The following is a 15,265-nucleotide window of genomic DNA, read 5'->3' on the forward strand; positions in this document are numbered from 1 at the left end:
AAATATCAGCAACCCCAGCTATATTTTGACAGTGACAAAGCTTTGGTTTTACTTAAAATTAGATGATGTGGCTTCTTATCTTTCGCTCTGAAGTCACAGAGAAACATTCTTCCCATTATTTCCCCTGTGCTTGTCACAGCTGGCTTTGTGCACCGGCCGGGCACACTGCATGAGTTCACTCTTGCTTCCAGCTCCTTCTGTTTGCTGCCTGGGGACCTTCTCGCTTGCCATGGTGTGTGGATGATGTGAGCTGGTAGCCAGTTGTGGTACATGTCCTTACAGACATGCCCTGTGGAGGAGGCTCATTGTTGCTCTGAAGCCAGACAGCTGGGGTACTCCAGAATTTAACTTGAGTTTCCGTTTTGCTCCTTAGCAGAAGGAAGTAGAGACCTTATCGTTACCCTCTGAATTGTGGCTAGCAAGGGATTATCTATAAGCTATATCTCCTCTCTGCCTTTCACCTTTGCCCTCCTTCACTCTCTCTCTTCCCACTCAGTCTTTGTGGGATTCTCAAATGAATATTCATCTCCTTTGTCCCTTCCCACCCCCTTCCTTGTAGGGGCCATGGTAAATAATGAAATGTCTAAAATTCAGATGATTCATGTGGATTATAAGAAACAAAAGGGGAGAGTGTGCTGATTCCAATGCTTTTCTTGTGGATTGACTAGCAGTGTAATTGAACAAATGACCGTGAAATCAGGACCTGTTCTTATTGGAGTCCGCTACCTCACCACTGTATTCTAGGTAGGAAACAGACACAGACTGTCTGTGAGCCCAGTGAGCCTCAGGGCTGCCCAGTGCAGAAGGGAACCCCTAGCTGCCGAGCATGCCCACAGATCTTTGGGAGAAAGCTGCAGTCCCAATGATTTGTGAGCTGTGGTTTTATAATGTTGTTTAACAAAACTGTTCAGTTGGTTGTAATTGGATTACAAGCCTTATGCTGAATATCCGGCTGATAAGTTTTGCCTAGTAGATCTTCTTTCTGGTATATGATAGACGCGTACTATCAATAAAAATAAAATGACCAGGAAACTACAGTACTTGGAGAATGGTAACCTCGCCATGCATGGCTCACACCTTTAATCCCAGCACTTGGGAGGCAGAGGCAGGCAGATCTCTGTTCCCAGGCCTGCCTGACCTACAGAGTGAGTTACAGGATAGCCAGGGCTGTTAACACAGAGAAACCCTGTCTCGAAAACCAAACCAAAACAAAAGAATGGTAGCCTCAAGATTGGGGTGAGGGTGTAAATGTTCAATGAGTAAATTTATTACTGAATCTCTAAAAGGGGATTGCTCCAAGAGATGATATTTGACTTTCTGTTTTAAATGGTTGTGACACACACCTTTAATTTCAGCACTCAGGAGGGAGAGGAAAGTAGATATCTATGAGTTCCAGACCAGCCTGGTCTACAGAGCAAGTTCCAGAATAGCCACAGAGAAATCCTGTCTTTGGAAAAAAAACAATAAAACAAAACCAACTCCAGATGTATTAGCTACACATGGTTACTTATTAGATTGAAAATGGCTGTTACATCCCTGATAGAATATATTTTAGATCTAGAACACTTTCTTCTTCTGGACCAGAGTACCTGGATTTTAACAAAGACATAAGGCCAAGAGTGTAATATGGGCAAGATTTTGCTCACTAAGGAAGCTGAACCAAGTAGTCAGCTGCCTCTGTTTCTGCAGTGGAGACCCTGCTTGACTAGCATGCCTCGGGAGTATGTGTTCCTGTGTCATGGATGGGAGACCCAGCTTGACCAGCATGCCTCAGGAGTATGTGATCCTGTGTCATGAATGTTGTGGGTGAATTGCTTACTTAGCAGAAGTCACTATAAAAGAACTTTTCTTATTTTAAGCTATAGTTGATTTTTTGTTTGTTTTTTTCTTCACAGATAAAATTGGTATCTACTTGAGTTGTTGGTAGGCACAGCTTGGTTCATTGATTTTTCTGTATATTAATGATTACCAGATAACTGAAATTAAAAGAAGTGAAAAACAGGGCCTAAGGGAATACTCTAAAAGTTCCTCTCAAACATGTTCCTGGAAAGTTAGAAAATAGAGCTCAACCCTTTAGACAAGTGGTTGGGAGTGTTCAGGAGACTGCTGTGTTCCTGCCCAGGTAGTCTCACCCGCTCCACACGGCTGGCTTCTTCAGTGCCCCTCAGCAGGGTTGGTGGCTCATTGAGGCCAGGGTGTCCTTTGTCATGCCCAGAGCGTCTGGATTTAGACAGTATGGCAACAAAATAAACATGTCAGTCTACCCATCTGTGGAGCATATAATTTAGAAGCATCCATATTAGATAATTATATTTTTAACCTCTGAAATTGTGGTGTCTTGCAATGGTGGGCCAGTGAAAATGAGATTAAATCATGGTTTCAAACTAGGAGACTTGGGACCAGAAAGCCAAGCTGAAGCTGTCATCTGCGATCCGTCATTCTCTGGGACTGCTCATGTAGAAGAAATGCCTTTGTTGAAATAAGAATAAAAACAGTAATTGACTACTTCAGCCTCCTGACCTTGGTAATTGTTACATCCTCTGATGTAATTTATTAGTGTAATTTATGGAGTGCCAGGGGTTTTAATTACTGAATAAAGCACCGATTCGTGTGGGCTCACGCCAGTCTCGAGTGCGCCTTTTCCACTTTCCTCACCCCTTCTGCTTCTCTTCCTCTCCTCTCGTCTTTCTCCCCCATTCCCCTTTCTCTTCTCCTCCCTTCTTCCTTCTTCCCCCTCCACTTCTTTTTCTTATGTCTTCTGTGTTTCTCCGACAGCTCTCTTTTTAGGTAGGTAGACCTTGTTGGTTTGTCCTTTTCAGTGTCTCTTTGAAGCCAGGCTTCCTTGCCTTCGGGATGGTGATGACTTTCTGGGGGTGGCTCCTCTCTCAGCCATTTGTTCGGGTGCAGTTTTCACTCACCAGGTTGGCTTCCTTAACTCCCTGGCCAGGAGGAAACAGCACCAGGGTTCAGTCTTACATTAGAATCCTGTATTAGTTTTAGTAGGGTTTTTTCCCCCTCCCCTTTTATTAGAAGGAAGATTTTCTCTGTAGAAACTTGAAAAGTTTCTTCCATAATCAGTGGACCAAACAACAGGGAAAGCAAACTTTTTGAGCCATGTAACATGTAATCATGTAATGCCTACGTCTGGATTAAAGGGCATAAAGAAAGCACAGCTTCCTAAATTTAGTGGGTCATCGGGTTCTTTTCTGCCACCAGGGTGGATCCCTGCAAAACAGCCACCTCCACCTTCCTTGTGCCCTGGAAAATACTAGATTGAATCGTGTTAGGTTCGATTCTTCTGCAGGCATTGTGCTTGTTCATATATGAAGAGAGAGGCTGGGAGAGGGCTTTGCTCATGTTTCCTTCCTTTGCAGTTACTTAGCAGTACAGCTCCTATGTGGGAAAAGGGCCGCTCATATTGGTGTGTGGGCTTCTAACTTTATCCTGTATCGTTTAAAAGGCGAAGTTGTCTGCGTGTGATGCGGTTTGGGCTGATGGCTTGAAATCCGGATCTCAAACTGCTCAGCATTTGTCTGTGTTGCTTCAGGGAATTGAACCCAGTTGATCTTTGTAGAAAAGTTTAGAAATCTTTGCTTTGTTGGGGAATTTTCAGCGTACAGTGTGGCTGGCAAGCATTGCTGGTGTTTCTGCCTGTAGTGTGTTAGGGGAGATTGGGCACCAGGAGGTGTGTTCCCTCGATGCGGGGTGGGGGGTGGGGGGGTTTTGTTGGGCTCCACTGGAAGAGACCTTACCATGCTGAGCAGGCGCAGAGATGAGCCTGTGTTCTGTAGAGCCTCGCACTGCTTGGTCGCTTTCTTCAGGAGTGACAGCATGCTTCCATGTGTTCTTTCCCCTCCCAAACTGACAGGTACTTGGCGTTTGGTATTTTCCAATAGAGGCTGAGTGGCAGCTGCCACCCAGGGATATTATGTAACAGGGGCTTGCTCAGTTTGAGTTCATCAAGTTCTGAATTTGGGATCCTTATAAAACATCCTCTTTGGCACATTTGAAAGTCAGGTTTTACTGGCAAGGATATGTGAGTAATGATGGGGTACTTAAATATTAAGAAAGGGTTAATCAATGAAGCTAATCCTTGCACGTATTCTGTTTCTGCCTGTAACCGGTTTGTGGAGTAACTGGTCAGCTGTCAGTCACCTCATGCCTGTTCCTTTACTCAGCTGGCTGTCCTCCACATAGCTCATGGAGAAACAGTTCTCTCCTGTGTTGTCGGGTGTTTGCTTTCTCAGGTGCCTCTCACTGCCCACCTTTAACTCCTGCTGACAAAGTTGATGAGCCTGCAGGACACAGGGCTTGTATGCAAATCTCAGCCAGTGTTGAGCTGGAGGGGTTTTCAGAAGGGAGGCTGCTTGCTCTGTTGCAGGGACAGCTGGGTGGAGGCGGAGCCTTTGGGAAAGCCCTAGGATCTTTAATTATCAAACCCAGCACCAGGCCCTGGCCTAGACCTAAGGAATGGCTTCCGTACCCCTTGGCTTTCCTTAGTTTGCTCTGGCTGGGGGTGGAGAAGGGAGCCAGGAAGGAAGGGAAGACAGATGGGCTGGGGAAGGGGAAGTGCGGGGTGTGTGTGTGTGTGTGTGTGTGTGTGTGTGTGTGTGTGAGGAGAGGGGCCATGGGGCTGCTGAGCCCACTGAATGGGTTTAAAACGCAGTGGTCTGCGGATGTGGTGGCCTTGCAGTTTGTCCTGGACTGGTTACGAAGCTGTATAGAAACTGATTGGCACTCCCTTTCTGCCCACAGTTGCTTTTTATAAGCAGAATGTCCCCTGTGTGAGCTGTTGAGCTGCCCCTGGAGTCTGTTGTCACTTCTCATCCTCCTTCTCCTCCTCTTTGGCCACATTGCTATTTTAGTTCACCTTGCTTGTTTTTAAATCTTAGAGTTATTTTTATATATGGAGACTTAAAATTTTAATATTTTTCCTTTTATTGAAGTGGATTTTCTCCCTTCATGTAATATATCCTGGTGTGGTTTCCTTTTCCTCTACTCTTCCCAGTTCCTCACCTCCACTCCCATCTAGAAAATAGACTTCTAAGGGATAATGACAGCCTAAAATATAATAAAATAAAATGTAATAAGATAGAATAAAAACACATTAGAATTGGACAAAACAAACAGAAGGTAGAGTCCAAGAGAAGTCCCCCAAATCAGAAACCACTTGTTCTAACACTCAGGAGTTCCATAAAAACACTACACTGGGAGCCACAATATGTACGCAGAGGACCTGGTGCAGACCCCGGCAGGCCTGTGCGTGCTGCCTTGGTCTCTGTGAGTTCATATGAACTTTGCTCATGTTGATTCAGAAGGCCTTGTTCTCTTTGTGTCCCATCCTATCTGATTCTTACAGTCTCTCTGCCTCCTCTTCCTCAGAGTTCCTGAACCCTGAGGGGAGGAATTGAATGGAGATGTCTTCCTGTTTAGGTCACTCATCTCTGCACAGCCCTGGCTGTGGGTCTCTCTATTTGTTCCCATTTGCTGCAGGAGGATGCTTCCGCTCCCCACTGGGTCTCTTCTTTTTATGGTGGTGATTGTTCATCCCTGTCACAAAAATATAGTTAGAGCTAGTTTTCTACATAGACGAATCTGGTACCTGGTGAGGTGCTACTGCAAAAGCTGAGCCCATAAGTCCTGACGGTAGCCTCACATGCCACTCCCATGGGAGATGTGCTCACAGGTAAGCATCCCACTCCTTTCTTGGAAAACTTGGTACAAATTGACTTTATTAAAGGAAGAGGCCGGCTTCTGGAATTTGACGCACAATCTTGGTGTAAGAGTGTTTCATTGCTCTTGAAGTTGATCTTCATCAAAAATCAGTGTCTCTTCCTTCACACATGGGACTGGCTGAGAGGGACCAAATTGTGCGCCGGGCCTGTCTCATGCCTAAGTCAGAGCTAAGCTCCTCCCTTGAACAGGAAGACATCCCCATCAAATTCCTCTCCTCAGGAGGCAGGACGAGTGTAAGAGCCAGATAGGAAGGAGGACACCAAGAGAACAGGTCTGTAATTTTATAGCGCTGATGTGTTCTTTCCATGAGCGCCCGTGAATATTGCAGTGAATACCTTGTTAACCCGCTCTTTCCGAAACAAAGTTTGTCCTCCACTTACAGTTATTCACTTAAAATAGGCAGCAGATAGCACCAAAGTTGCTTTACGGGAAACTCATTGAAATAGGCACACACTAATGTAAATTTCAAAAATAGCAAAAGCAGCAGTACATAAACCAGTTAGTGGTGCTATTCATTTGATTTTGCCTTTATGGTGGGACCTGAAAGTGAAAGTATTTGAATTTAACAAGCCTTTGAAACTGACTTCTGAGTTACTTTTTGGGGGAGAGATAGTTGGTCTCTCCTTGTGAGACTCCAGCATTGTAAGACAGTGATGAGGCTTAAGATTACTTTCAGTTTTTACCTAAGGGGCCAGGAGTCAGCACTTGAAGGAAAGCGAATGGTACAAGAGCTCTCATGGGACGCAATGGACGGACGGGCTTGACTTGGTGCTAGCGGTCCAAAGGAACATAGTGAAGACCAGGGAAGATTCCGGAGTCCAGAGCTGCTGGCCAGATGAGAGCACCAGGTGCAGCCACTCCCGCCAAGCATCGTTCCCACCATTTCCCCAGACACTTTATTGTTCAGCTGGCCTACTAACCCCAAAGAGGATGCGGTCAGTAATGTATAAGTCTTACAGCTCAGATGGAAAGGTAGCCTGGCAACCAAGAGCCAAGGAATACCACAAAGTCACACTGCACAACGAACCTCACACAAGAGATGTATTGGGAGGGAAAACCAGGATGGGGACTGCCTCCGCTCGGATATGAAACAGCAGCAACCCGAACAGGATAGAGGCCTTATGTAGAGTTTCTTGGAAGCTGGAGGCAAGATCAAGTTCAAAGTCATCATAATGAGTTCCAGACCAACCTGGGATACATGAGACATCATCTTTCTAAATAAGTAAATGAACAACATAACACAAATGAAACTGTTGCTCAATAACTAAACAGCTGATGTGTGGCTTATTTATACACTTCAGGGGGTGGGGCCTTACTGTATCCTGCATGCTGTTACCACAGACATTTTGGTGCTGTCCACTGTACTGTGTGAGAACATGGGCTTTCAGCAGGATGTTTCTACTGCTTGCTTGCCATTGCCTCCCATTTACTAGTAATTGTCCTTGAATGTCTTGCAATTTATATTTTTTAAGAGAATTAAGAATTTAAGGATTAGCCAGGCAGTGGTGGCACATGCTTTTAAGCCCAGCACGCAGGAGGCAGGGGCAGGCGGATCGCTGTGAATTCGAGGCCAACCTGGTTTACAGAGTGAGTTCCAGGATAACTAGGATTACACAGAAAAACCTTGTCTCGAAAAATCAAAAGAAAAAAAATTTAAGGTTTAGGGATAGCTTTATCTGTGAGCTTTGATCGTAACCAAGAACTAGACTTTAGAAACTTTTGGGGTATATTTTATATAATGCACCCCCAAGTTTTTTTCTCTTTGGAAATGAGATGTCTAGTTTGTCATGTCCTCATATGCTGATCTTAGGGGAAAGGATGCAGGAGGAGAGATCAGCATTGCTACCAGTGCCCTGTGCAGCTGTGGAAAGTCAGAGCACTTCCTAGTTCTTAAACAGCCAGTATGTTAAAAGTAAGCTTTAGGGTCTTCATTGCTGAAGACTCCGAAAATACAATTGTGAATAGGGCCCGCCAGTGCTCAGAGCCCTTCCTGGCTGGGCTTCTTCTGCTGGCCACCGACAGCTCTTCCCTGAAGCCCTGCTTTCTGCCCTGCAGCTCTGGGGACCCTTTCAGAGAACTGTACACATCCATACGTCACTTACACAAAAGGTGAAATTAAATTATACTTTTATAATTACACATACTTAAAAAAAGCACTTAGAATTGCTGTTTATAATGTTTATGTTTAATAAAAATAGATACATGCAGTCTTACTGTTTTTTTTACCACTTCAAAAACATTCGGCCTCACCTCCCCCTGGTCTGGTGTGTGAGGGTGAGGGAAAGATGCCTCCCCCCCCCACCTGTGGTGGGCAAGGGAGCTGACCCTTCCTCCCCCTTACCAGCTGCAGCACTCAGTGGACCTGCACCTCCCCTGGCAGCATGGGTGGGGAGTGAGGAGGAGATGCCCTGACCACCAACGCCTGAGGCAGGTGGAAAGAGCTGATCCTGAGGTCCTAAGAGCGGGAGCGCTGTCCCTGCCCCTCATCAGCTGCATCATTATGTAGAGCAGCCCCCATACCTCACCTGGGCAGCACAGTAGAGCTGGCCCTGAAGGAGTAGGTGTGGGAGAACCAACCCTGAGGACATGGAAATAGGAGAACTGGCCCTGTCGCTTGCTCATTGCTGCAAGGGTGAGCTAGCTAGGGCAGTGCTGGAGAGCTCACCCTGGTAAGGACAGAGAGCTGGCGGGCTGACTAACTCTGCAACTATCCAGGCCCAGAACCAGGCTTACGGGTTGGCCCATCCCAGCACCCACTCATCTGTGATCTACTGGAGCACAGGGCAGAGGGAAGGGTCAGTCCTGCTGTCCCAGGGCTGCAGGGTCTCCACGACACAGGTTAGTAACAGAATGTCAAGGAAGAGTCCCAGTGAGGGCCCAGGCATGGCGGAGACCAGGGGCCTTGAAGCAGACCAGTGATTCTTTGCGAAGAGCGCCTGCACGTATGACTGTATGGATGAAGGGGTTCGCTGCGTGACTCCCTGTGTCACACTGCAGCTTCCATAACGAGATGTTCTCCCCCCTTTTTTTCTTTTAAGTTTTATTTTGTTTTAGTCTGGTATGTGTGGGGGATCAGGAGGCATATAACGTGAAAGACACAAAGAATAAATAATATAAAAATAGATGTTACACACACACACACACACACACACAGAGCCAGATTTGGATCTCTTTGGATAGCAGGTCTTTTTTTTTTTTCTTCCTGTTTTGGAAAGTTTAAATCCTGCATAAACATTGTAAAAAACAGTACAAAGATTTTGTGTCCACCCTTCACTGGTCTCTTTAAATGTTGTCAGTGTTATAACTACTGAATAATTTCACACCAGGAGACAGTAGCAGGACATCCCAGGGCCTAGACAATAGACGACAGACTCCACCTGGATTCCACCGTTTTCCTAGTGACTTCCGCCTTTGTGGCAGTCCAGTCCTGACCGTCATGATCCCTTGCACCTCTCCCGCTCTCCGGCAGCTCTGGAAATTCTTTAGCCATGGCCAGTGATTAGGCGCTGGCAGTGGCGTGATGTCCCACTGAGTCCACAGACATAGCATGTTGGTGAGTCGGGCCACGGTGATGAAGTAAGTCCACAGACATAGCATGTTGGTGAGTCGGTGATGAAGTGTCTTACCTTGGTGAGGGGCGCCCGCTTACCTTTGCTGTAAACTGCTGTTCTTGTGTAATAGGTAAAGATCATGGGAAGACCGTCTCAGGTGTGAGCCTGTCTTTCTCTTTATGCTTTCTCTCACTGGTTTTAGTATCTGCCAGTGAATTTACCAAGAGCAGTTATTTACCTGAGAGGTTTACTTGATGGTGACCCTCCCCCCCTTTTGTATTCCCTAACTTGAATTCTGTGAGGAGGAACTGTTCTATCTCCTCCATCGTTTATATGAAAATCGAGTTAATTAATATTTATTTTACTCTAAGATCACGAATTATAGGCTCAATGCCCTTTATTTATGGCTAGAAACCAAATATGAGTGAGTACATCCCATGTTCCTCTTTTTGGGTCTGGCTTACCTCACTCAGGATAACGTTTTCTATTTCCATCCATTTGCCTGCAAACTTCAAGAGGTCCTTGTTTTTTACTGCTGAGTAGTACTCTTTTGGCTTTGTGGGAGCCTAGGCAGTTTGGTTGCTCACCTTACTAGACCTGGATGGAGGTGGGTGGTCCTTGGACTTCCCACAGGGCAGGGAACCCTGATTGCTCTTTGGGCTGATGAGGGAGGGGGACTTGATTGCCGGAGGGGGAGGGAAATGGGAGGCAGTGGGGGGGGGAAGAGACAGAAATCTTTAATAAATGAATAAAAAAAGAAGCTAGAGCTAATGGGCCAAGCAGTGCTTTAAAAAAATATTTATTTTACTGCCTGGTTGTAATCTTAAAGTTGCTACCTGCCCCCCAAAACTTTCCTCCACTTTTTGGATTGCTTCAGCTTTGGTCATGAACAAAATTGAGGTTGCCCCCCCCCCCGCGATGTGCCATGTGGCGTGCCCCATCCTTTGCTGGGTGCTTTTTCCATTGTGCCACTCCAAGGTATTTCAGACTCATCTAATGATTTACCCACTCTGCCTCTGAAATCTAACATGTTTCCAAGGAGCCTTAGCGCTTCTTTCTGGAGAGTAATGTCCTGAGACTAGGATTCAGGTGTTCACCGGCCCATTGCTGCTCCAGATCCTCCCATTTTCTCCTAGGAAATGTCTCTGTCTCTGTCTCTCTCTGTCTCTGTCTCTCTCTCTCTCTCCTCTCTCTCTCTCTCTCTCTCCGCCCGAGCCCCCCCCTTTCTCCCCTAGGAAATATCTCTCTCCTCTCTCTCTCTCTCTCTCTCTCTCTCTCTCTCTCTCTCTCTCTCTCTCACACACACACACACACACACACACGCACGCACACACATATGCATACACAGCAACATGTACGTACATGTGTGTGCATGCACATACATACACATGTGTATTTATATAAACATGTTTGTGTTTGCAATTCCAAGCTGACATCTTGTACATTTTACTGTTCTCCTTCCTGTGCTTGAAACTGGTTTTTGTTGTTGTTGTTTACTTTTAGACTGAGAAACAGTATATTTCCTTATTCATTCAATTGATTGCATCATTGCAGACTGAGCCAGAGCAAGAGACCCATTCGGAGATACAGCACACAATGTCTTTCCGAGAGTTGGCTTATTTGAATATAGAAACTGGAGTGGGGTGGATCCCAGTCCATAGACGGGACTATGACGTGGGCGGATGTGAACTGGAAACAGGTGGGGTTTCTTGAGGAAACGTCATTTGCACTCGGAAGGCTCCTCAGGGTTTGAGTCCGGGACATGCCAGCTTTCTTTTATAACAAGTACATGAAATAATTGATGAGACAAAGGTTTGTTTATAATTTATAACTTGGTTTATTGTGTCTGTCCCATGGAGCTCCAGTCTTGTCCTGTGACCCCAGCACCTCGTGCCAGTGACCATCTGTCAAGTGGGCGGAATGAATGAAGGTGCCCATCCTAATGATTTGTTATGACCAATTTTACGCTTTGCCAGTGTTTGCATTAAAAGACAGGAACGGAGTGAAAAACCCAATTTGGGAAGGGTGTACAGAGACAAAAAGCTGAGTGTTAGGTTTCCTCAATTCCGAAGAAGTGTTTCCTTAATTTTGAGTTAATTTGAGTAGTTTCCTGCCTGCTGTTCCTTGTGTTGCTGCAGCTCCTCCCACTATTCTGCTTTGGCTAGTTTCCTACAGTTTAAAGCTTCATGATAGGCCAGCTGAGGGCAGTGTCGGCGTTAGACACTGCGGTTGTCATGGGGGCTGTGTGGAGTAGCAGAAGAATGCATGTTGCTTTTACACACGTGTGCCTTGCATTGGGATCATCTGGAGAATATAGATTTTAGTGTATGTCACCATTTAGAGATGAAGTGTGCTCCTAAAAGACTCGTGTGCTAAAGGCTCTCAGTCCCTGAAAGATGATTGGATCCTGCAGGCTGTGACCTCATCAGTGGGTTAGCTACTTAATGGAGGCATAGTATGGTGGCAGTGCTGGCAGCTGGGGCAAGCCGGAGGTGGAGTGGGGCCCGTATGGGTGACGTAGGTTATCGGGAATGTGCTTTGAAAGAGTTCCGTCCTCCCGTGCCACTCTCTGACTGCTCTGGAGTGAGCAGCTTCCCTACCACATGCTGACCGCTCTGCTGATCGTGCCTTGCCACGAGCCTGGAAACCTTGTAGCCAGCAATCCATGCGCCAAAACCTCAGGAGACACGAGCCAAAATGTGTTTCCTCCTTTTAAATTCTCTCGGCGGTTTGACACGGTGGTGAAGGCTCTCTATATGTACTCTCTATTTTGTCATCAGTGTTGACTTAAATTCCTCTTTAAAAAAAAAAAGTTTAGGTTTATAGGAAGCATTATGCTGTCTCTCTTTCACTGCCGTGTAGAAAAGCCAGTGTGTGGTGAAATACAAAATTACGAAGTTTGATAAATTTGGATCTCACTGTCAACTGAGTGTGGCAAATGATGTTTTGCTAAAACAAAAGCCTTATTTGCAATACAGCATTCTGTGTTGACTGGCGTTGGCCAGGGCTCTGAGTCTGGCCTGTCTCTGTGCCATGGGATGACTCTTCTCACCAGTGGTTCTGTCTTGAAGCCACTGGGGTTGTGATTTTTGTGGAGTGAAGTATGGTTTCCTGTGTCCTTCTGTTGTCCCAAATGCATCATCTGTATGAGACCTGCAGAGGATGACAGTTGTCAGTTGGCTCCACCTTAATTGGAAATGCAGTTCAAGTCAGGGTACTGACAAAATGTCAGCTGCTTCTTAACATTGTGTGTGTCCCCAAGACTATGCTCATGAGCCCCTTCTGGGCATGCACAGGTTCATTAGAGAGGGGACCAGGCCTGCTAGTCCTAGAGGGTGCGCTCCCTGCTGGACTGGAGGTTGGAGGTACAGGGTGCCACCCACGTGTGGTATAGGAGATGCTAGTCTTGCTGTTGAAACAGAAAGATTGACCAGCAGGGCAGGACATGTCCCACAGAGCTGAGTGCATGCCCATGACCTTAGTACTGACAGGGGGCTTTGAGGCTGAGGGCAGCTTGCCATCGGTCCCAATGGCAGAGTTCTTACGCTTTCATGAAGGTGTGGTTTCTTGTGTTGTACATGGTAAGACTAAAGCTTTTCTTTTTCCTGTCTCAGCCTTGTTGAGATAGACCTGATGCTGCCCTCATTATCTGTTCAGCCTAGAGTTGAGTGGCTTATGAATTCATTGTCAGTCCAGTGGCCTAACACTGAGCACCCTCTGTGCCCCCTCCTGCCAGTTTATGGTTGATTCCTGCTTCCTGCCTGCCTCAAGCAACTGCTCATCTCTCTCTGTTGTTTTGCCTTTTTTAGAAAATTTTATTTGAATTGGATCATTCAGACAGTGGTCATTTGTGCCTGTCTTCTTCCACTGAACTGAGATTCTCAGTGTTCACTCCTGTCACGGCATATGCTAGTTCTTCATTATTTTCCTATGTCCAAGTGGTGTTCTGTTCTGTAGAGCACATTTGATTTGTCCGTTGGCCAGGTGGTGGACATACAGTCCACTATACAGTTAGTGAATGGGCATTTGCCCGCCAGTTGTTGTGGTTTGATTTGCGTTAGTCAGTTCTTAGGAGCGAGTGATTGTAAGTCTGTGTAAACTGACAAATTGCTCCCCCCAAAATACTTGGCTTATGGGATGTGTGGTCTTAGTGGCTACAAGCCACAGTTTTGTCATAGACAGTTCAGGGTGAGCAGCAGCGTGTGTGTGTGTGTGTGTGTGTGTGTGTGTGTGTGTGTGCAGCGGAGAGATGGCACGATGACCTCACTGTGATGGGGAGGTGATTTCTACACAGATTATACTGTTTCGCTTCCTGAGGGTATTACAGTATTTGTTTTGAAGTATAATGTTACTATTAATTCCTTTTTTTCTTTCTTTCTTTTTTAGTTTTTCAAGACAGAGTTTCTCTGTGTAGCCCTGACTGCTGTCCTGGAACTAGCTCTTGAGGACCAGGCTGGCCTCGAACTCACAGAGATCCACGTGCCTCTGCCTCCCGAGTGCTGGGATTAAAAGCGTGTGACACCACCACATGGCTTAATTCTTTCTCTTCATTAGCTCTGGTTTCATATGAACTAGTTGTCAGTCACCGGAGTCTAGAGAAATGCCCCTACGTGGCCCGCAGCTGTGCTGGAACAGATCACAGCTAACTGTCTTGTGGAATGTTCTGGCTCTAACTTTCAGATAGTTAGAAGAAAGCCACAAATGTGTCGGAGGAAGGGCCAGTGTTTGGAAGCATATGTTTTGGGTGTGTGTCCAGACTGGCAAGCTAGGGCATGGTTCCGTGATTACCCATGTGGTATTTTGACCACAGTGTTATTAGTGTGACAGGGTCATCAAATTAGATTTGCTACGACTTAATGCCTTGTGTGAGGGCAGCTCAGGAAGCAGGAGGGTTGGTGGGAAGCACATATTACTTATTTCATGGCAACAATGTGAAGTTCTTTCTCCCCCTGGAAATCTGTCTCCCTCCCTTGGATTACCCCTAAGCAGGTGGCACTGATAGTCCCACTGGCTAGTCCCAGATCTCTGTCCAGTTCGTCTCACCTCCACAAAGACCAAGTTTAGTTTTCTCTCATAGTCTTCATTTGTAGCTGAGACACGGCTGTGGTCTCGCAGTCCCCTTCCCATCCTTTCCTCATCTCCATCCATCCTGCACAGCACTTGCACAGACTGGTGCCCAGACGTTTCCATGGCTTCCGGGCCCTCGCGGAGCCTGCCCTTCCCCAGCCATATCTGCGCCATCTGTCCAGGACCTTGTATGGGTGCCCAGCCCCTTGAACCCTTCTTAGACACTCTACCTGCTGATTTTCTTCCTGGGTCCCCACGTCATTTTCCAAGTCATCCTGTGTGGCTTTGGTCCCAAGTACAGTCACAGTGAATTTGCTTCTGTCCTCTGCTAGGCTTGTCTTCTGGGTAGTAATTGTGACCCTGGCATCTAACACAGTGTTCAGCACCAAACATGCTCACACAGGGTTTCCCAGACGGTGAGGGATGAGGCGTCACTTAGGGGTTTGGGAACGCAGATGCTTGGGATGGATGAGAGGTAGGTAGGACACATGAGGGGCAGTCTTGACTGTGTAGGGAAGACGTGGGCTCTGTGAGGAAGGTGACTGTCAGCCGTCAGCCTGTATTCACTGAGAAAGCTGCCTGAGAGGTCCCGCCACCTTTTAGTTACCAGAAACCCTCCTGCCCAGAAGATGTGGACGGACGCCTCACCCACATCCTTTGATAGGTTTGAAGCCTTAGGCTGCTCCTGTGAAGACAGACTTTGAGAGTTGTGAAGTTGGAAGCCTTTGTGCGTGTGACCCTCCTGGATGACATAAAGTGAGGGCGGTTGCCTCACTTCCTCCTGCCGCGAACCCTGCTGTGTGTCATCTCTTGTTCGACAGCTTGCTACAAGTAATAACTTACAAGTTACGTTTAAAAGACTAAAACAACAGAAAGCCTGTCTGAGGGAGTCGGGGGGGGGGGGGGGGGGG

General features: G+C 46.6%; 1 protein-coding gene across 5 annotated transcripts in view; it reads left to right on the top strand.

The window, feature by feature from the left end:
• Peli2 (pellino E3 ubiquitin protein ligase family member 2) overlaps nt 1–15,265 on the top strand; it is a 141,135-nt gene that overhangs the window by 17,226 nt on the left and 108,644 nt on the right. The window contains exon 1 of one of the 5 annotated variants that reach the window (XM_050162403.1): nt 9,201–9,312. The exons of the other annotated variants lie outside the window; for them this stretch is intronic. Coding sequence (XP_050018360.1) covers nt 9,284–9,312 — 29 coding nt within the window. The 5' untranslated portion in view covers nt 9,201–9,283. Of the gene's footprint in view, nt 1–9,200; nt 9,313–15,265 lie in introns of those variants that run through there. 5 annotated transcript variants of the gene reach the window in all.

Source organism: Alexandromys fortis, unplaced genomic scaffold (assembly GCF_014885135.2).
Source record: "Alexandromys fortis isolate MF-2015 unplaced genomic scaffold, M_Fortis_MF-2015_v1.1 scaffold_130, whole genome shotgun sequence".
In the NCBI taxonomy this organism is placed as follows: Eukaryota; Metazoa; Chordata; class Mammalia; order Rodentia; family Cricetidae; genus Alexandromys; species Alexandromys fortis.